We start from the raw sequence: 21,387 nt of genomic DNA, 5'->3' as shown, positions 1-21,387 counted from the left end.
AGAATTTAGTATACAGACAGAAAGAGCTAGATGGGATAATTTTAATGTGTTTCAAATCAATTTGAAGATTAGTGGATAGCCATAAAAGTTAACTTGGGGATCTCATTCACCTTACTGAAGTTAGCCTAGCCATAGTCTTAGATAGATTAAAGTTACCTCTTCTTCCTTACCTCAATTTTCAGTGGAGAGAGAGCCAGTATTCTTAGAAGTGAAGTGATTAGCTCATGGTAACGGAGCTAGGTGTGGCCAAGTCGGGGTGATAACCTGACTTCTAGCAGTTCCATTTCTCCCCTTTCTTATAGTCACTGTCCAGCCTCCCCTGCCCCTTTACAGCCTCTCCAATCCATTAAAACTTGGTCCCTTGAAATAATTCTTAAATCCAGTGCAAACAGTTAAACTAGATTGTCATTGCTGAGATCAATGTATTTCTTTAAAAACATCGTTCCTTAAGATGCAGGTAATGTTATACACAGATTCAGATATATCGGGGGGGAATCCTGAGTTAGTCAAAGTCAAATAAATATTTTTACTGATTGACTTCTTAGAGTCTTTAATATCCTAATCTTTTTTGTGGCTTTTTAAGAGGGGGCTGTAATTTGCAGATTTCTCATCTTATTTGATTATAGACCTCTTTTTGACAAGTGCCTTTTGGGTCAGTATGTTACAGAATGCACTTTAATATCATGTCTAAAATTAAACATATGGTGGTATGCGTGCGTATGTATGTGAGGGGGACTTGTTTTCAGGTACCAAGTTCTGTAACTCAGAATTTTTTTTTTTAACAAGAAAATACAGATTTTGTGGGAAAATTTTAGATACTTGGTAGTCTCATTTGCTCTTTTTTAAAATTGGGTTAAATTAGATGATTGTGGTGGTTTGTTTAATTTGGGGAATAAATTTTTTAAAATTCATTTTAGGAGAGGTTTTATTCATGTAGATATAGAATAGTAAATATGTAATGCTAGAGATGTGACCAAAGTGGTATGGTACACATGTAAAAATAAAGTCTCATTACCCAGTAAAATATTTCACGGAAATTTAAGTTGAAACTGAGGGTTTCAGCATTAGTAATTCATATGTGCATAGATACAGTTTCAAACAGTGTGATTTTTTTCTTTTCCAGGTATCTCTTAAATATCCCAGGACCACTTGACATTCCAGCCCGTTTATGTAAAGGGAATTTTGATGATGAAACGTTTAACCACCAGGTTCCTTATTTGTGGCTGATTTACTGGTGAGACATTATCTACTGGGGAGAGAAATGTTGCCTACTAGGCTTGCCTTTGTTGTTACTGAATTACACTGTGTGAAAATTAACCTGATGTTAAAATCATTGAAGCAAAATTGAAGGGATGCTAAGGTTTGTATTATTGAAGAAAAAAGATCAAAAGAAGGATTCCATTGTAATAATATCTGTGATGTTTAAAGTAAACTCTTTCATTCCTTTACCTAATTGAATTGAGCTGTGGACATAAAATATGTTTTCCTTCGTTTTTTTAAACAGCCTTTGTCATCCTCTTCAGTCAAGTATTAAAGAGACAGTGGAGGCATACGAGGCAGCGTTAGGAGTGGCCATGAGATCTGACATAGTGCAGAAGATTTGGATGGAGTAAGTTCAGTCCCTCCCAGTAGGAATGGGATGTGGTCCTACTGAGCAGTGCTTTAGTAGGATATTTCTGAATCTCATCACTGCAAATTGTATTTGTTGAACTGTCATTTTCATCTAATTCCAATTATTTGTAATTTACTTCAAAATTTTTCTTCTCATGAATTATAAAGTGTGTTGTTTACATTTAAAAAAATTGGTAAAATGGTAAATTTTATGATAGGTATGTTTTACCATAATAAAAAAAAAAAGAAGAAAAAAAGAACGGGATTTGGAATAAGGGGATATGGTGGGGAAAGGGGTGGTCGGCTTTCTTGTTAGAGAATTACTGGCTTAATTATTCTAAATGATAATATTTTTCTTTTGACAGTTACCTCGTCTTTGCCAATAATAGAGCCGCTGGATCCAGAAACAAAGTCCAAGAATTCAAATTTTTTACTGATTTAGTGAATAGATGTTTGGTTACAGTCCCTGCCCGATACCCCATTCCTTTTAGCAGTGCTGATTACTGGTCCAACTATGAATTTCATAATAGGGTAAGAACTTAAAACTTTTTCTTTATGTATTTGTACAAAATGAGGGGACTTATATGATAGCAAAACTCCTGTTTAATACCAAGAGAGCTTTTCCTAGGACCACTTTACTAGCATTTGCTATTATTCTTGACCTTGTTTTCTGTCTCTTCAACATCTAGGAACAGAGCCCTTTAGGTTTCAGTTAAGATAAAATGTGACTATTGATTATGTTCTGTTTAAGAATATTTAACATTGGAGCACAAGTGAAGAGATGTTATGGTTTAATGCATATTAAAAAAGAAAGATCAAAAGAAGTAGTTGTAATGATAATGTTTTGCTTGAGTAATTGGAAATTTTACTAAATGAAAAATTCCTTCAAGATAAGTAAGAATGGGCTTACGTGTTATAACTGTTCTTTATCAGTATTTTGTCGAGCAAATATAACTATACATAGGACATAAGAAAGCTGAAATCAGATGCTGTTTAGAATTTTTAAGAGTAGAATCTGAATGTTGATTTATTTATAAGGTCATCTTCTTACAGGCAATGAAGCAAAGGGTTTTTTTTAAATTGCTTTATTTTCAGAGACCCCTTTTCATTCAGTACAGTGGAGGCTGAAAGTTCCTGCAAAAGCTGGTGTAGACTAAAACGTCTCTGTTTTATTTATTTATTTTTTGGCGGGGCGGTTTTGTTGCTAATCGGGATAACCAATTATTATGCTTTGTACTTCTATGCCATTCTTTATCCCAGGATCTCAAACCACTTTGTGGACATTAAGCCATTTACACACGGGCATTCCATGAGCAAGATGTGGCAGGTATTCTTAGCCCTATGGCTTGCCCAGCTATACAGCGAGTAAAGGTAGCCTCAGGAATGACAACCCGGACTCCTGGCTTCTTGTCAGTGTTCTCAGTCCATGGCTCTCATCACTAGACCATATTTCCTAATTCATATTTGGAAAGTCACTAATAAAATTAATGGTAGGAATTGTAACTCACAGCATCATGCATTATTATAATTTGACATTCATGTCTTAAAGACCATTTTGTTTTTCTCATTAAAACACGTAGATAATTGGATTTCACATTTTGTTGCATTCTTTTTTCCCCCCTCAACCTTTACAGGTTATTTTCTTTTATTTGAGCTGTGTTCCAAAGACCCAGCATTCCAAAACCTTGGAACGGTTTTGCTCAATTATGCCAACTAATTCTGGACTTGCACTGAGGTAAGAAATAATAAAATTCTTTTGGTTCTCAGCTCAGTAGAATAGGCTCTTCATATAAAATTATTCTTGAAAACTTGCTAAGAACATTCTGTTCTTCCACTGTTTCCTCATTGATATGGTACTAGTTTAATTTCAGAGTTGTTAAGTCATATGCAGTTATTCATGTAAAAATCTGGTCACGTTGGAAAACTGCAGATTGTAAGGGGGCTTATAATTCAAGTAAAGTTCGCCTGTGTCCCCTAAGCATACACTGTCTGTCCTTGGTGCTTGTATTATAAGCAGTAAGTGTATTTTACAGACGAATATTACCTAAGAGGTCTTTATTAGTGTTACAGAGAGAAGCAGCCACCTATATATATGTGTATTTTTTTTGGTTACTGTGACTTATTTTCATGTAGGTCAGTCATTCTCAAATATTCGCATGCATCAGATTCTCCTGGGATGCTCATTTCACATGCACGTTCCTGAGCTAGAACTCTCAAACCACATTTGAGAAACACTTGTCCATGGATTTCATACATTCAGTTAGAAGGAGATTTCTGAGCATTTCTTTGTAGTTTCTCAGCTCTGATAGAATAAAACCCATTTTAACCCTCAAGAATTTTGCTTTTTGATTCAGAAAGTTACCCTGCATGCTAATTAATGCTTTGGCTTCTTCTTGTGCAGCCATTTCCACTGCATCAGTTGTCTTAAGTTTCTAAGTTTGTTTTATGGGTTATAAGGTACCTAAAATATTTATCAAATATTCACTTGTATTTTTAAAATATTTACATTATACTTAGCATGCATTATGGGAAAATAGATAAGAAACTGAAAAAAACAATTAAAAGCCTAAGGCTGTGACAGAAATAGCCATAGCTTTTCATAATAAAACTTCTTAGTAAGCATGCTAGTCTGCCAAAGTCAATTACAGAAATTTGTGTTATAAAGCATCACCTTTGGTAAACATGTGGAATAGAAAAATGTGGTGATGTTTTGACTAGTTTCTATAATGATGGGCGTTTTGGAATATAAGTAGTTTAATTGTTGGTTTTGTTGGTAAAGCTCCCCTTTTGTGTTTTGATACTTCGGATTTCATTGTGGTCATCCTTCTCCTTTTCTTCAGAATAGAGAACTTAATTAGTTACTGTACTTACAACATGTTAGCTCAGGAAACATTCACAAATAAGTATACTCTAAAAAAAAAAAAAAAAAGAAAAAGAAAAACACCAGGAATTTGCATTAATACATCAATTCATTGTTTTAGAAAATTTGGGAAGATGAAACATGTAGAATATAATTTGGAGAGGATGCTTTAGTATCCTGTAGGAATATGTGGGCCTTATTTTAATTTGTTGAAGATGGCATGGGTCTTGACTAGGCCTTTTGCTAGTCTGCGTATTTCTTTCCCAGGGTGATTTTTGTAAGAGGCATTGTCAAATACTTGCTGAATGGCCTTGATGTAATTTAACTGACCAGAAACTGTGCCTCGTCTGACACTAGCTCTTAGAGCAGACTTGGGGTTCCCTACACTTGCAGTGCTTTTGCTCATTTCCCTGAATGTACTTTACAGGCTGCTTCAACACGAATGGGAAGAAAGCAATGTTCAGATTCTGAAACTTCAAGCCAAGATGTTTACATATAATATCCCAACATGCCTGGCCACCTGGAAAATGTAATGCAACAATCCTGTACATGTTTTTATAGCTATTGCTTTATTTATAAGGTTTGCTCCAGACAGGTAAATCTGAAATGACATCTTTTTTTTTTTTTCCCCCAACCTGGACAGATCTCTACTCTCGTTTAGATTTTTTTTTTCTTTTTGGGCACCTGCTGAGGTTTTATACCGAATGTGAGGGAGTGATCGCTAATGATTGCTTCTAGAAGCAGAATGAACAGAATTTCAGTTTTCCTTGAAGGAGAACATTGAGATAACATGATGTTATCAAACAAACAAATCTGTTGCACACATTTTAAGACCATCTCTTTTGAAATGCAGGGTTTCGCCCTGTTATAATCTCATGTCTTCTTTCTTTTAAAGGTGTTAGTGCCAAATATTTTTTACTAGTAATTATGTATATTTTTCATGAACGTTATTTATGTTCAAAACATGGTCCTCTTTATTATTGTAAAATTGATAAAAATTGTTGAATTTTTCTTTTCACTATAGGTTACCCTCCTTGGAAGTTTAGCCTGTTACTTTCAGGAAGTTTTGTACTCAAATTCCCACAGTCAGTATTCTGCCAGTGGTAGTATCTCATTTTGTTAGAAGATATATAAATTTTTCTTTCCCTTTTCTATATTCCTTTTTTTTCTTAGAGCCATTGCTGCTGAGATTGTTCTAAAGGGACAAAGAGAGGTAAGCCATGATTGACTTATCAGATGGGCCCCCCCCTTTTTAAAAATAGTTATTCTGCCCTTTTTTTGGACTTCTCAGTTTAAAAGGGTTAAAGCATAGACGTTAACATTTTAAGGACTCTAAATGTTAGGGAACTCTCAAACCTAACATAACCATTTTGTTTTAAATGTTACTGTATTATGAAGTACAATTCAAATGGTTAGGATTATGAAGGTGTTTTTCATCATGTTTCCTGATGGAATTGTGTGTGTATCTATCTTATAGGTCCACCGTTTATATCAGAGAGCCTTACAGAAGTTACCTCTTTGTGCATCACTGTGGAAAGATGTAATGCGTTTTATCTTTTATTTCATCTTGAAGTTTTCCTATAAATTTTCTGCATGTGCCATATCCATTGATGTGGTAATGCTCAAAATCTAGCTTAGTCTTACTTCTATGCTTCCCTGTCTTTTACAGCAACTCTTGTTTGAAGCATCAGAAGGAGGTAAAACTGATAACCTGAGAAAACTAGTTTCCAAGTGCCAAGAGATTGGAGTCAGCCTAAATGAGCTCTTAAATTTAAACAGTTACAAAACAGAAAGCAAGAATCACTGAACACTGGGTGCAGTCAGTTCTAAGTCCTTATAATAATTGCCAAAATTATTTGAATGATTCTTCGAGATTAGGCTGGTCCCTGGCTAAGGTCTGTGTAAGGCAGACAAGCATTACTGATCATATCAAGGCCCCCACGATATCCTGTCCTCAAAACCGGAAGCAATGAACATGACCCTCTTCGGTTGGATAAATGAACTTCCTGTCTGGCCTGCTTCTGGGCCCTGCCAGATTCTCATAACATCATGTACGTAAGTATAGTTCCTCAAAGTGACTGACATTTATTTTCATTCTGCTTTGTTTTTGTTTTCATTTTTTACTTCCCCCCCTTCCTTTACGTTGTGCTATACCTGCCTCACTTGACACTCTCTGATGCCTGAGAGGTTCTTGTTTGGATTTAATTTCCAGGGCTGTGTTTACAGTAAAAAGCCGGCAGTCCCTTTTAGTTTTCCCCTCTTTAAACCTTTTGAGATTCTTCATTTCAGGATTTAAAACTTAAGCAGTCCATCTTAAGGAAAGTGTAACTGCCATGGCCACAAGTCTGCTAGTTGCACTTGAATGCTCTAACAGGGTTGTTTATTGCCCTTCCTACGTTCTGGACTCCTTGCCGAGACTGTTTAACCTGAAGATTAAAGAAACTATTGCAAATGCCAGTGCATCAGAACCTAAGAGTGGTCAAATATTATGTGCAATTTTTTTGTAAAGAAATTTTAATTTATAATAAAGTTTAACAGTTTAAAGAACAGTTAATATTTGAACGGCTTTGTATTGCAATACTACTTTGTAGTATTAAAATTGTTTATAAAAAATATTTTTAATATAAGTTAACTTTTTGAAAAACGTTGCTGTCTTTATTCACTTTTCCCATTCCGGTGGGAAAGGGTTGAAGTTGGAGACAGGGATATTCACTACAACTGTGTCAGTGCTTTCCACCTTAAACCTGCTTTCCCGTAAAAACATTCCAGCCACTTTTAAAATTCATGAGAAGATGGGTCCTTTTCTATTTTGAGGACAATAAACCAAATAGGTTTGCACTACCATTAAATTCACCGTCCTCGAGACCACAGTGTTTAGAAAGTATCTTCAACTATAGTTTGAATGATTTGCTTAGTGACGTGCTGTCTTACGTCGCGTATCAGTAGGATCAGATGTAAAGCCGACCTTGCTTTTGTTTTAGTTTGGTTGGTTTTGAGTCTATAGTGGGTTGTTTGCACCTGGTAGAAAAATTGTTAAGGACACACATACACTGCCCCAAACTGGTCTTACAGCTACAAGGCAATCTAATTGTTGGGGGCCAAGCAACAGCCCTGTGAAATACTAGGCAAATTTGTACATCTGTACATTTTTATAATGCTTAGTCAAAATAAAACCATGTTTTGAGACTCTGCTAATGTGTCTACCAGACAGTGCGTATTTGGCTAGTAAGTGCTGTTTGGTGAGGTCAGGAACAGAACCTGTTTGTCTGGTGTCTTTCATTAAACCACAAAGAAGCTAAGTGGTTTTTCTCTAAAACTAAAGAAATTTGGGTGGAAGATAGTAATCCCAGAAGGGTGTTTCTCCATCATATGCATTTAACTGTTTAACCTTGAAAGCCGCTCTGATTATTTGAAAACCTGTTAGGTGCTTGGAACACTGTTTCCAATCTGTCCCCCCATAGTGTAACAGTACTGATGTTAATTGAAATGTCTCAATAGTTTTTTTTGGAGACAGTGCTAAGTTTTGAACTTTTGCGTAGCCTAAAACCTACCATTTGTTGCATGAACAATTCCATCAGCAGTAACGTTTGCCTCTTTAAAGAGAAAGAATACTTCGCATTGGTGCGTGCAGCTGCAAGGTCCCGCCACGCAGGCTGCGCCAGCCCCAGGGGTCCTAGTTCACATGTTCACAGTGGCGCAGGCAGGGGCTTAGCATGCATGTCAAGCAGCTGTTTCCTTTTTGATCAGTGGCCATGTTGCTAATTAAAATCATGACGCTATCCTATAGAAATTATTTTGCCTTAAAGATGTCACCCTTTCTTCCTTTCATTTTACAAATCTACTTGAACCTCCACAAAAAAATTTAGCAAAGCCTGCTAACAAATGAGGTATAAGTTACTGTCATCCTTCCATATTCAGTTTTACTTGTTTTTTTTAATGAAGTGCTTTCAACAAGAATTAGAATATTAAACAAAACTTGGGGTTAAAGTTGAAGAGTTACTGTAGTAACATGAATATAATATTTGATATACTCTATGACTGAAGTCTTTCTTTGGGCAAAGAAATGTTACACAGTGAGAAAAGATTAGTCATTGCGAACTGTAGTCCCTTGTACCCTGCAGCTCCTGTCAGGGGGAGAAACACAAAAGAGGCATTTTAGCCTGGGGTTTTATCTCTGATAAAGGAAGTGGTGTGGCAGATTGCGGTGTATTTTTATGTGTTTTTCTCCATTTTAGAGAACAGCCTAATATTTTTATTTGCCTTTTAACGGAAAGTGGACCTTGTAACATTGTTGTCACTGGATTATCTAAGGCGGTTTGCTTTCAATTAAAGGGCATATAAACCTACATCATAAAGCAAGCAAGAATCTCCAGGTGCAACATCTAAGAGCTATAGGCACTGAGCAGACAAGCAAAAGGCGATTAAGACTGACAACAATGCAGAGGGACTTTATTGAAGAGTGTAGTTCAAATATTTATTTTTCAAGGTTGTTGAAAAAGTAGGAACATGTGGCTATAATACAAAACAGGGCCAATATTCTTGCTTAAAGCTGTCATGTGTTCACAGATAAGTCATAATTTCCTTAAGTCTGCTTTCATATCCCTGTGTTAACATCAGTGCAAGGGAAGGATGGGAAATTATAAGTTTAGTGACCTTGCAGGTTTGGGCATTATTGTTGCTTCCTCAGTACAAAGAACAGTAATTATACAGAGTATTTTGGAACAAGAGCTGTTCAAGAAGAGGCAGGCTTCTCTCAGGAGCGTTTTTTATATTCTTTTTTGGCCTTCATAGTTGGTTCTGTATCTTTATCTTTCCAAGCTGTGGAACTTCTTAATGTAGGTGCTAGAGCTGAGATGAAAAAAGGGTTTTTTCTTTATTTTTTTAAGGCTCTATTTCATAGACCACCCCAGATCCCCTGACTTGCTGCAGGTTTCTTCAGTTGTGTGCTCACTGTTCCAGGGGCCAGTGAGCAAGCCACCAAAGGATGTGCGACCCTACCTACTTTCATCCCCTCCTCTCGCCACTGCTCACACAGCCTTCCTCAGTAGTAGTTGTGTGGGCCTGTCTTTCATAGATGGTAAAATGGATATCGAATTTGTCTCCACTTTTTGTTTAGTGACCTTCACAAGAGGGACCCAACATGTTTTCAGAGGCCCCACCGTGGAGAGTCAGGTGGGTTTTCTCTCCAGAGTCCATTTGAGGACTGTGCTAGCCACACTCAAAACAAGGATGAGTAAAGAGGTCCCCTTGTTTAACAGAACAGAAGAGTGTCTGCCAAGGAAGCATCTCCGAAGAGGCTCCAGACATGGGTTGGAGGTTGGGAGAGTCTTCCTGGATGGAAGTGGTTTATTGGTGAGGTCATAAAATAGGAGGAGGGAAAACTGAGGCCGGGAATACTATTTTCAGAAACTATGTGGCATGTAACACCTGGATATTGTAGAAGAGTTTGCACTGTTCAGAAACTGGTACATTTTTTTAAACTCCCTAAAAAGCTGCTTTGGCTTCGTGCTAATCCACACACAACCGACCATCTGTTAGACGTGGAAACCCCACAGCAGACCCCAGTGCAGAGAAGGCCAGATGAGCATGACTGAGCGGGAGTCAGTCTTGCCAGGCCCAGACTAAGCAGCCTTGACATAGAGGGTCAGGTCTGAGTTACAACTGCTGCTATTAGTTTTTTTTTTTAACCTAACTTTGGATAATACATGAACAAAGCTCTACTTTCAGCATTTGCCAGTGTCTACAACTTGGAGACCCCTGTTTCATTCCCACCAAAGGCTACAAAGTATATTCCATGACTCTGTTACGAAGCATGGTTATTTTTCTATTTATATGGAAGAACCACCTGGAGATGGCCCAGTCTTCAGTGCTTTAAACTGATTTTTCCAAATGACATATTTTAGCCCAATACCAGAAATGTTTCAGTCAACATGGAATTCAGTAATGGCAGAAATAAAATAGTTCAGTTGGGGAGCAAAGAATTTTACAAGGGTATAGAAAGAATATGTGCTTTCCGGTTTCATCAAGAAAGCAGAAAATCCTAAATGTTGGAGGCCAATTCGATTGGTCTTAAGTGATGTGACTTACTTTGTGGCGAGTGCTGGTGGGTCTGAATTTTTTCCCCCAGTTTAAAGACACAGCTTATTGCCTAGAATGCAGTGAATAGAATGTTAAAAATATGTGAATCAATTGTATCACAAATGCCATTGGATAATGAATGTTTTGCTTTTATGCAAGGCTGTTCAGTAAATTTTGGAGGCTACCCAGAACAGAAACAAATATGACTCTTCAAGGCCATCTTCATTGAATTAAGTAAAAGCCTGAATCCAAACATGAAAACTATTTGCACAGCTGTTCTAAGAGAGAATGTGCAGCATTTGCGCTTTACTTGGTAATTTGAAAGCTTCAAGATCGATTATCAATTCAGCCAAAATCAAAGGTGGGTTTACCATATTGTTTAGTCGATCAAGCAAATTAAATCTTGCAAATGTTCGTACCTAGTGACGTCAGCCTTGTGAAAGAGAATGATCACCAACAGCCTAAGGGAGCCGGACCAATTAGGAAGGGTGGTGGAGGAGCTGGTGAGCTGTGTGCATTAATGGAGATAATCAGGACATCTACCGCCAAGGCCAAAACAAACACTCAGCTTGGCACATCATAAAGTCAATCGTGAGACTGCCTGTGGATGTATTTGGCCCTTTATGCTGGTTGAAATGGAGCTACAAAGGAATGGTTTCAGCAAACAGAGGAGTGTGAGCCAATGTGAGAAATGAAAAAAGCCACGTATCTAAAAGATCTGGATATTAGATCGAGCTCCACCACTAGCTGTGTAATCATGACAGGCCATTTCATTGCTCCCTGTCTCTGCTTCCACATAAATAAAACGGAAATATCTGTGCTTACTCAGGGGTGTTGAGAGATCATATAATAGAATTTATCTTAGAAAAAATAAGAGCGATGTTTTGAGTTTGGGGTCGTTTTCCAAAATTTTGAGGGCAAAGAGATGCTAAAAAAATAACAGTTTGCTTTTTCAGACATAAATTCATTACCATCAGTTGGAGCATATGGCCCTACATACTCCAGCGTGATTTATTTGCTCTCTCTAAAAAACACAACAGAGGTCACTGCTGTCAGAATTCAGTGGCTCATTCCTGGTGTTATTGCCCAAAATAACAGGTGAGACTATCCATTAGCAGATGGTCTGACTTTAGGTTACGTCAAAGGGGTCAATATGATGATTCTATTTTCAATTCTGAGGATTCTCAGCGTGTTGGCTGGGTTCTATTTTTTTGTTTGTTTCTTTGTGGTGTAATGGAGGATGAAGACTAGTCCTTAACTCAGGACTTGATTTTCACTTGTTGATGGGTCTAGAAAGAGCATTCTTTGCTAGTTAAAAGTGCAGAGTAGCCAGTAATCCAAGCCACTTTCCACACTTTTTATTGGAATTGCTTATGAAGGGCATGGCAGTATTGACCAATTTAAGCTTGCAGGCAGGAGTAATAAAATGACCTAATGGGGCACAAGAACTTGCATAAAGTTTGCACTACCCCCGAGCTGGAAGAGAACCTTCCAGGAACATATTTTTAAGAGAAGAGAATTGCCTTTAATTTTTTCTTCCTTTTCAACTATGATTTTACTTTTTACTGTAATGAAGCCAAAACTGGCGGAAGTTCTGGTCCCAGTGATGGGAAGGGAGAAAAAAAAAAAATCACAGAGCGTCGAGCAGGAGGTAATTGGTAGCATCACTTTTGGTGACTGATTAGTGCAGTACTGAATAAAAGCTGACCTAGTGTGGGGCAGAGGGGGGAGAGTCTGAGTCAAAATAGCCAAGAGGAAAAGAGTAAAATCCAGGGCTTCAAGTGTATTGTAAATGAGCCTCCTGTGTTAGGACTGACAGAAACAAAAATAGCGGTGACTTCAGACGGCTTCTCTCCTTAGTGAAAATCCAGGCAGCTTCCATCCTGTTGCTCTGTCCTGTGCGATCTGCATTCGCACGAGAGCTGCCCCGCGTGGTTCTGCCATTCCGGCCCTGTGCGTGGCCAGAAGGCTGAAGCACGGGCTGAAATTAAGCCCATGATCAGCTTATCAGGCGTCCTGGAGCACTGGTTGATTCAGTCTGGAGGAAGGAGGGCCTTTTTCTAATTTACACAAAGAGACCACCTGGATCCAAAGTTGCATAGAGAGGGTGGGCCTTTTTCCAAATTGCACGCAGCCGTCTGTGGGTGGTGGGCCTGACGGTTCAAAATGGCTTTCCCAGTCCTAGGCCTTTTGTCCACATTCCATTTAGCAGGAAGGAAAAACAACGAGAAAGACAAACCTCCTCTCTCAAAAGAGTACTTCCTAGCAGCTGACTATGACGATGGTTGTTTTTGTCCCATTCTTCAGAGATTTGGCCACTGCAAGGGAGGCTGAGGAATGTAGCTGTTATTTGGGTGGCTATGTAGACAGCAAAAATTAAAGGAGGTAGGACGGAATACAAATTTGGGGACAGCTAAACATCTCTGCCGCACCACCATCAACTACAGTAAACCGACTATAGGATGAGGTTAGTGGTTTGAACCTTGTTTGTTAATCTCTAAATAAAAGTTTTTAATGGTGAACCACTTAAATTCCTTCCAGTTTTATAGTCCCACTATATAAGCCTTCAGTTTGGAATAGGAAAGCGGAAGGCACATTTCCCAGACTTAGCTTGTTGAAGTAGTTTCAGGATGAGCATTTAATAAGAACCAACACTCGAAGCCTCAGCCTGTATCAGACACTTCTGAGTGCTTGAGGTTTATTAATTTGTTTAAGTTCTTACAACAGCCCTATGAGATATCGTTAAAATCCCCATTTGATAGATGATAAACTGAGCCACAAGAGGTTAAGGAACTCAGCTGAGACACAAAGGTGGTACATGATAAACCCAAAAAATTGACATCTGAGTGCATGCCCTTACTTGGCTACCTAAAATCGCTAAAGTGATTTAAGCTGGTTCTGAGAAACAACCCTGGGGCCTTTGAGGGAATTATTGAGAAAGAGACTCGTCTTGTTACTTAACGAGTAGAACGTAAGCCCTGAACGGTGGCAGCTGGGAACGACCCCACCAAGCACTGTGAGAGGCCGCTGGGAGTGAGGCCCCGGAGAAGAGCGGAGCTGAGACGGGGAAAGAGATTCTGGTGCTAGCAGGAGTCACTGTGTCTGAAACCAGGTACTCCTAGGTTTTTCACGTATTTAAAACTTTTGTTCTCATCAACTACCTCCCCTCCATCTACCCCACACAACTTTTTTTTTTTCCAAACTGAGCTGAGATTCAGTAGAGTTGTCTTCTAACAACCCAGTAGGCTAATAACCAAGTTCAAACACTTGTGGACCTTCGCCTGCGGAACAGAAGTTGCATTGCTGATGGAGACCCTGGAGGCAGAAAACGGAGTAAGTTCTTAGAAGTATGTAAATTAGGCGACATAACTAACTTTCTGTTGAAGTTGAGGGCTATGGGAGACAGACGGCAGCGGTGAGAGAGTTGCTTATTTAAATACGTGGGGTTGGTGGGGGTAGGGAGGAGGGAAGGGGGGCTGAGAAGACTGAAACTTGAGAGCGAGGAGCACAGCAGTCGGGTTTAAGGTCTCTTTAATTTGGGTTCAGCGCCCAGCTCCATAGCCTTGGGAAAGTCCGCTTCACTCCTCTAAGACATTTCTTTTGTAAGGCTGGATTAGCACCAGCGTTTATAGATCTTATTTGCGGCTGTGCAGATAATACGATCATACAGGTTAAGGGCTTAGGACAGTGCCTGGAACACTAAACACTCAATTGCATGAGCCTTCCTTAGCAGATGTGAAATTACAGAAGCAGTTTGAGGGAAAAAGCCTCAGAAATGTGGGTCAGGGCCGAGTTTCAGCATAACAAGAGAGGGCTTGCAGTGGTGGAGTCTAATTAGTTGATAAAATTCCTGAGAGTAAGACAGACCTGGAGAACAAGTTGGGACAAGGAGAGTGGGGTAATCAAGTAAGTTAGTTATTAAATATATAAATATCAAGTTAGTTTGGACCTATATTTATTTGGCAGAATAAAGTTCTAATGAAAGTCTGGAAGCAGAGTGGTGCTGATGGATGGGGATGGCACTTGCGAAGAGGGGAGAAGAAAGTTTGGCTTTTTAATTGCACATTCCCTAGTGTGGGTGGGGAACGTGCTGAGGAGATTGCAGTGATCTAGGCCTCTTCTCGGTGTGATTTTGGATCTACAGCATTAGGAACATCTGGAAGCTTGGAAGAAACTCAGAATCTCAGGCCCCACCCCAGGCCTCCTGAATTAGAATCTGTATTTTATTAATAAGATCCCTGGATGAGCTTATGCACATTAAAATTTGAGAAGCACTGCTCTAGGCTAGAGAAAAATGCGTGGATTTTTGTTGTTTAAAATACAGAAGAATGAAGCAATTTGGTTTAAAATCACTGAAACGTCTACTGAAATGCTGGGAATACAGTGGCGACAAGTCGCCTAGTTTTCTTCAGGCTCTGTCTCACGATAAGGCATGTGCCTCCCAGTTTTCAGAAATGTAACACTAACCGCTGATCTTCATCTGTGTCTATGTTCTTTACTCTTAAAACTTATGCTAAGGAATGATTCTGGCTTCTTCAGTTTTAAGTCTTTAAGTGCTCTTGAAATTTTTAGGTGGATGATAACTCATTGTTTATTCACAGGAGAGTTACATTAGTTATGTATTGCTGTGTAACAAATTACCCCAAAACTAAGCAGCTTAATGCAACAAACTCTTCTTTCACAGTCTGTGGGTCAGGAATCCAGGAGGGGCTTAGCTGAGTGGTTTGGTTCAAGATCTCTCACAAAGTTATGTCAAGCTGTTGGCTGGCGCTTAACTAGTCATCTGAGGCTTAACTAGTGCTGAAGGATCTACTTCAAGCTTGCTTGCATAGGTGTTTGTGGGTCTCAGTTTCTGACGTATGCATGTCTCCATAGACTGTCTGAGTGGCTTTGTGGCAGGGCAGCTGGCTTTCCCAGAATTAGTGAGTCAGGAGAGAGAGAAAGAGACAGAAGGAGACAGAGAGAGGGCACTAAAAATGGAAACTGGGAATCTTTTATAACCTAACATTGGAAATGATATACCATCACTTCTGCTGTGTTTTGGTCACACAGACCAACCTTGGTACAATGTGGGAGGGGATTACACAAGGGTGTGAATATCAGCAGGTGTAGATCTTCAAGGGGCCACTTGGAGCCTGGCTGCTACAATGGCGGAGGACGTGCTTTCCGATGAGCAATGAAACTCGTCACTCGCTCCAGGTGCAGCTTGTACCGCTGGGAGCGTCTTCAGTCTCCATGGAGAGGAGGGAACTGAAGCAATGAACGACTTGAGATCTCATACCCATGTTTAAACTTCAAGAGCTACTCATCTAAGCGGAAATGGAGTTCAGTCCTAATTGGACGGGGAAAAGAGGGGAATTGGAAGCAAAGCACAGTTATTCAGTTGAGACTGCCTTTATTCCAAAAAACTGGAATGCAGAGCACTCTCAGCAGCTCTTTAATTCATAATTGCACCAGAAGTAGGGAAGGACAAAACGTGGGTCCTAACTCCTCTAAACAGGCCATACCTGCCAGCATCCTGATCTTCTACATCAAAGTTTGGACTCTTTGAACTAGAGCCAAAGAAGCTATGAATGATGAATATAACCAAATACTGGGGAAATTTTGCAACTCCTCTTATCAACAGGCCTGCAGATGACGAAATAAGCTTCCATTATTTTGGTACCATTTCCCTCTGAAATGAGACTCCATCCCTCTGCTTCGGGTGACGCCATCTGCTTCTTAATCAGCTCTGTGCATCTTCATGCAGTCTCACACTGAACCAGGTGTATGATGAACCCAACCCACTTCACATCCCAACGTCTATAAACTATTAAAGTTGAAAAAAATTGTATAGAAGAGCTATTGTCCGTCTCCATGGAATTTTGGCTGGGATAGGCACTTTCGGCTCATACATGAAAACTGTTTAAATTTTATTCCTCATTACAAAGGTATTCAGAGGAAAAACTGAATATTTCAGATATTTTAGCAGGCAAAATCAGCTACACAGTCTTTTTCTAATTACTGTTGCAGCAACATATCAAGAGTTCTCATTTTTCTTTTGGAAAATAAAGTTATGTTAATCAGAAACAATGACATTTGGTCTGCTTTAGATCAAAGGCCCTTCTGTACCCCAGAGGGCCAACTCTGCTCTTGTTAAAGACAAAAGACTTGGGTGAAAAGTACAAGGTTAGGGTTTTTGTTTTGTTTCGTTTTTTTAACTTCTTTTCTTGCGGACCATTTCCTTATTGTTTCTTCCAATAAACCTCTCAGTGGTTAGCAAGTTTTGACCAAAATGTCAAGCAAGATCTTTTTCTAGTATGGAATGGGAAATTTAAACTTTGAGGAGTTAATCAGACAAGTATCAGATACACATGAACTGCAAATCCCTTCAATGAAAATAAAACCTCTCCTGGAATTGGTATATCTCTATGCACCTTTACTCTTTTTTTTTTTTTTTTTGAAGTATAGTTGATTTGCAATGTTGTGTCATGCCCCTTTACTCTTGGTTTTTATAATTAATTGGAAAATGAAATTTGCTGGCAGACACCATGTACTGCAGGTAGTTTATTAGCTCCATTTTTATAGACGAGCACTCAGAAGAAGGGAAGTAAAGAGATTTGCTCAAGGACATGCAACCTGAAGGGTTAGAACCGGGATTTGAACCCTGGCCACCTGGCTTCAGAATCTGAATGCTTAATCACTCTGTTGTATTCCTTCTCAAAGTAACCACTTGATGCATGCTTACGAAATAATTGAATTAATCTGAATATGTGCTACACAGATTCTTTGTAGACAAATGTAAACAAAGGATGGAGATGTTTACAGCGTTCTATAAATATTTCTCCTAGTCAACGCTTCAGCCAATATTTTCACTCAGTTTTCTTTAATTTGAAATAAATTCCACGACTCCTCTTCTCTCTACACTCAGGATAGCTACTTTTCTTTTCCTTTTGTTTCCGGTGCTCCCTTGCTCTAGGACTGACAGCTCAATTCCCCCTTAAGACCTAGTTCCCATGGACAGTAGACTGCACTGGTTCTCAAAACTTGAGTCTGCGTTAGAATAACCTGAAGGGCCAGTTAGAAAGCATTGCTGAGCTCTGCCCCAGAGTTTCTGATTCGGTAGATCTGAAGTGAGGTCTGAGAATGTGAATTTCTAACAGGTTCCTGGAGACCACACTTTGAAAAATCACAAGTGTAACTTTTAAGAAGAAATATCTCTGAGACCCAGCTTCACTATTCACTAGGCAGGTGATCACTAGGGTCGTTTCATCAAACCTTTGTGCTACAGCTTCCTCATCTACAAAATGGGGATGATAACAAGACCCATCTCATAGGTTTGTCTCCTACTTCAATCAGGTATCGTCCGTAAAAACACCTGACACTGTCTGGCATGATCAAGTTTCCAATAAAGGTTAACTATTACTATGAGCTGGCTTTTCGAGACATGCATCCACTTAAATATATATTTAACATTAACATAATAGCTATTAGCAATATAAACGTATTCCTCATGCTTAATACTTCCTTCTCAGCAGGGAGAGCGCCATTACTGCCCCTATCCTAGCCTCTCAGCCCAGGGGAGTAAGAGTGATAGATCCTACTGGTGAGTTGGGAGAGACGTCTGGTCCACTTGAGTAACTCTGCTCTGCTCTTTTTTAAAACTTGGAACCAGGATGTTCACAGAAACCATCAGTTCTGCTGCTCCCAGGAGTAACAATAGAAAGTCACGGCTGTGGTCATCTGCTGCTGCCTGTTTCTGGGCAAAAAAATATGGCGGACTCTGAAAAGCTTACTTGCCAAGATATTTAAGCCACACTCTGCAATATTAAGTGTATTATTAGAATATGTGACAGATTGATCCACGTTTGCCTTATTTGCCACTTCTTTAGAACTCAGGCTGAGAGAAAGAATGCTATGTTTTGGAACCCTTCAGATCCAATATGAAGTTGAGCCTTGACCTACGTAGTATTTTGACCTGGGCAGCTTGCTAAGGTGTATAGAGGTGTGCTTTTATTCAGACTGCACTGGTCTTAATCACATCTGGGGCATTCGAAAGCTGAGAAAATACTGTTTTGTTTTTGTTTTTGTTTTTTTTGGAGAACATGGCATCACAGAGCCCTCTGGATCAAACCTCTTGCCCCTAGTGGACCCAGGAAGGTATCTCCAGGGGCTGTTGCTGCAGAGGAGCAGCTTTACCAAGGTGGGAATAAAACTGCCTAGATACACAGCTGATAACCTCTTCCGAGGGCACAGTCAGACTTCTGGTTGACCATGGCCCTATCGGTTAAGCCCAAAGGATTAAGTTAAAATCATACAACACAGGCTTCCTGATACTTAACCTGAGAATTAAGCAGACTCACCCTCTGAGTCACAGAGAACACTGGACCATCACAGACCTCCCCACGCAGGGATGCGTTTCTGTGAAATAACAACATAGGAGAACAGAGCCAAGTGTAATCTCGTGGGTACTAACAGAGGGAAGAAAGGCTGAGTTCTTCTTCTAAATTCTAACAAGCTGTGTCACCAATCCTCACGACAGGAAAAGTCAGTGAGAGGATGGAACACTGCCAGGAAGGTTACTCTAACAGACCTCCCTCCACGTGGAAGGAAACATCGAGGGGGGAGAATATGATTTCTTCCCGCAGCCTTCACTGTGTTGTGCTACTAAATAAGACCCACATTTTAACCCTCGCTCCTCATCTTTGACCTTAGGGAGTCGCTCAACCCTCAGACTCACTGTTTCTTCATCTGCCAAATGCTCGTGTCATAGGACTGTTGGGAAAGGGGGAAAAGATGGTAACCATTTATTAAATATTTCCTACATTCCAGGTGCCCTGATGAGAACTTTATACACACTGAGTTGTTAATCCTTCTAATCTTGTAAGACTGGTGGTATCAGTCCCGTCTTACTGAGGACAAGGTTGAGGCTGAGAAAACTTAAATACCTTGCCCAACTCCTGCATAGTTGTAAGACTCGGATTTGAGCACAGTTCTGTCTGGTAGCAAATTGCTGGACTTCACTATTTTACTCTTTGGGCCGCTCTGAGATGGTACTTAAGAAAGCACTTAGCCAATTTCAGTTATTTAAATATTTCGAATGTTTTCCATTAGCCTTCTTTTCTCCAGGTGGAACATTCTCAGTTTTTTCACCTATTCTTTGATGAACTATCATTTCTCCATCCCATATCACTAGATTCACTGTCCTCATGGAGTGGCATGGTTGTAATGTCCCGCTTAGACTATCCGGACAGGAGCGAGAATTCACATCCAAACGTGGCTAGGATCGGAAACTCCATATTTTGCAATGCTTCTCCAGCTCGGCGTGTGTGTTTTTCTGCCAGTTTCTGAACCCAGACAAGCTGAAGCTTTGTTATCATCCTACTCAATAGGCTTCAAGGGTCAGACATGCTGAAGCTTGTGTTTGAAAGGAGCGTGAGTCAGTGTAGAATCTGACTCCTGCATCTTAAGAAACGTTCATAAGGAGGACCTTGAAATGGGGGTGTGGTGACATGGCCCCTGACCACTTCACTTGCAAGGAAAAGCTACCATAACCTAAGTGTATTTCAGGGCTTCTGTGACCAGGGAGAGAAAGTGGTCAGTGTTTACTGGCTTGGAAGGACACGGACCCCGTTATCTACACAGCTGGACTGTAAAACAATTTCTAAGTCCTGAAGAGCACGCATGGAGTCCCATCTGTTTATCTAGGATTTACTTTTTGTTGGCTAATGGCCCCTGAGCTGCATGTAATGATAAGATTAACCAAAAAAGCCAGACATTGTTATTTTTTCAGATGTTAGAGCTTTTCAGGTTCTAAATGAACAGGGTGTTGCTAATGTTATTACCTTTTACTACCTTACTTTTCTACTTTTGGCCAAAACAAAATGAAAAGATGTTTTCTATTTCTTGTAAGAATGACTTTCTCCAGTAATAGTTGTGAGAAAAAATTAAGTGTGATAACAGCCACCTAGTATATTTTTATATTAAAATGTCATTCGAAACAGTTTGTAGCTGGGGGAGGGAAATGGCTCAGTGGTAAAGCACATGCTTAGCACGCATGAGGTCCTGGGTTCAATCCCCAGTACCTCCATTAAAAGAGAAAAAAGTTTGTAGTAGGTGACAATATAAATAGAGGGACTGAAAATAATGAGTTTTATTGAAGTAATTGGTTGAATGCTAAAGCAAAGGCAGCTCCTTTTTGAAAGATCTTGCTTTAAAACATGCCTTTCCAGAGAGATTTGTCTTGAGCTCCCCAACTAAAGGAACATGCCAGGCACTCCTGGCTAGCTATTCAGTTTTATTTTCTTCATTCGAGTTTCTGTCTGCTATTTCCTTGTTTGTATTTGCTGAGTGTCTCTCTCTCTCTCCTCCTCTGGAATGCAAATTCCAGACTGGATTTTACTATCACTGTGCATAGGACACGGCACAGAGCAAGCACGCAGCATTTGTTGAATGAATAAATCCATTTTGAAAATGTTACATTGTTAACCGTTTACGCTAGGCTAGCCCACCAGTTTGTGTTCTTTTGATTTGTTTTTTGGTTTTGCTGTTATTCAGTCCGCCAGCAGTGTGTTCTGTCCTATCTCCTCCTCAGTGTAGATGTATTTATTTGTGGATGTGATTCCAGTCGTTCTGAGTTACTGCATTAGAACGAAGAGCATTTATCACACTTAACAGAACAGTGTTTGGTGTGAGGTGTATTATAACTGGGTTTTGCAAATAGCGCTTATGGATTTTTAAAGAAATAAATCAGAGTGTTTTTTTTTTTTTTTTTTCCCTTAAAGCGACATTCACTGACTTGTGTTTTATTGAGTGGTAGAGAAAGGCATGGGCTGCCAGGACTCATTCCGAATTCTGGG

General features: G+C 39.5%; 1 protein-coding gene across 1 annotated transcript in view; it reads left to right on the top strand.

Moving 5' to 3' along the window:
• Positions 1-7,020, top strand: part of ZFC3H1 (zinc finger C3H1-type containing) — a 46,767-nt gene extending 39,747 nt beyond the window's left edge. Inside the window, exons 28-35 of the mRNA XM_010988222.3 lie at positions 1,124-1,234; positions 1,505-1,609; positions 1,977-2,142; positions 3,246-3,346; positions 4,899-5,000; positions 5,645-5,684; positions 5,949-6,011; positions 6,141-7,020. Of these exons, the coding sequence (XP_010986524.3) occupies positions 1,124-1,234; positions 1,505-1,609; positions 1,977-2,142; positions 3,246-3,346; positions 4,899-5,000; positions 5,645-5,684; positions 5,949-6,011; positions 6,141-6,278 (826 nt within the window). The 3' untranslated portion in view covers positions 6,279-7,020. The remainder of the gene's footprint in view (positions 1-1,123; positions 1,235-1,504; positions 1,610-1,976; positions 2,143-3,245; positions 3,347-4,898; positions 5,001-5,644; positions 5,685-5,948; positions 6,012-6,140) is intronic.
• The last annotated feature ends 14,367 nt before the right edge of the window (positions 7,021-21,387 follow it).

Source organism: Camelus dromedarius, chromosome 11 (genome assembly GCF_036321535.1).
Source record: "Camelus dromedarius isolate mCamDro1 chromosome 11, mCamDro1.pat, whole genome shotgun sequence".
In the NCBI taxonomy this organism is placed as follows: domain Eukaryota; kingdom Metazoa; phylum Chordata; class Mammalia; order Artiodactyla; family Camelidae; genus Camelus; species Camelus dromedarius.
Note: the sequence above shows the minus strand (reverse complement) of the source record. Positions and strands in the feature narration are given on the sequence as shown.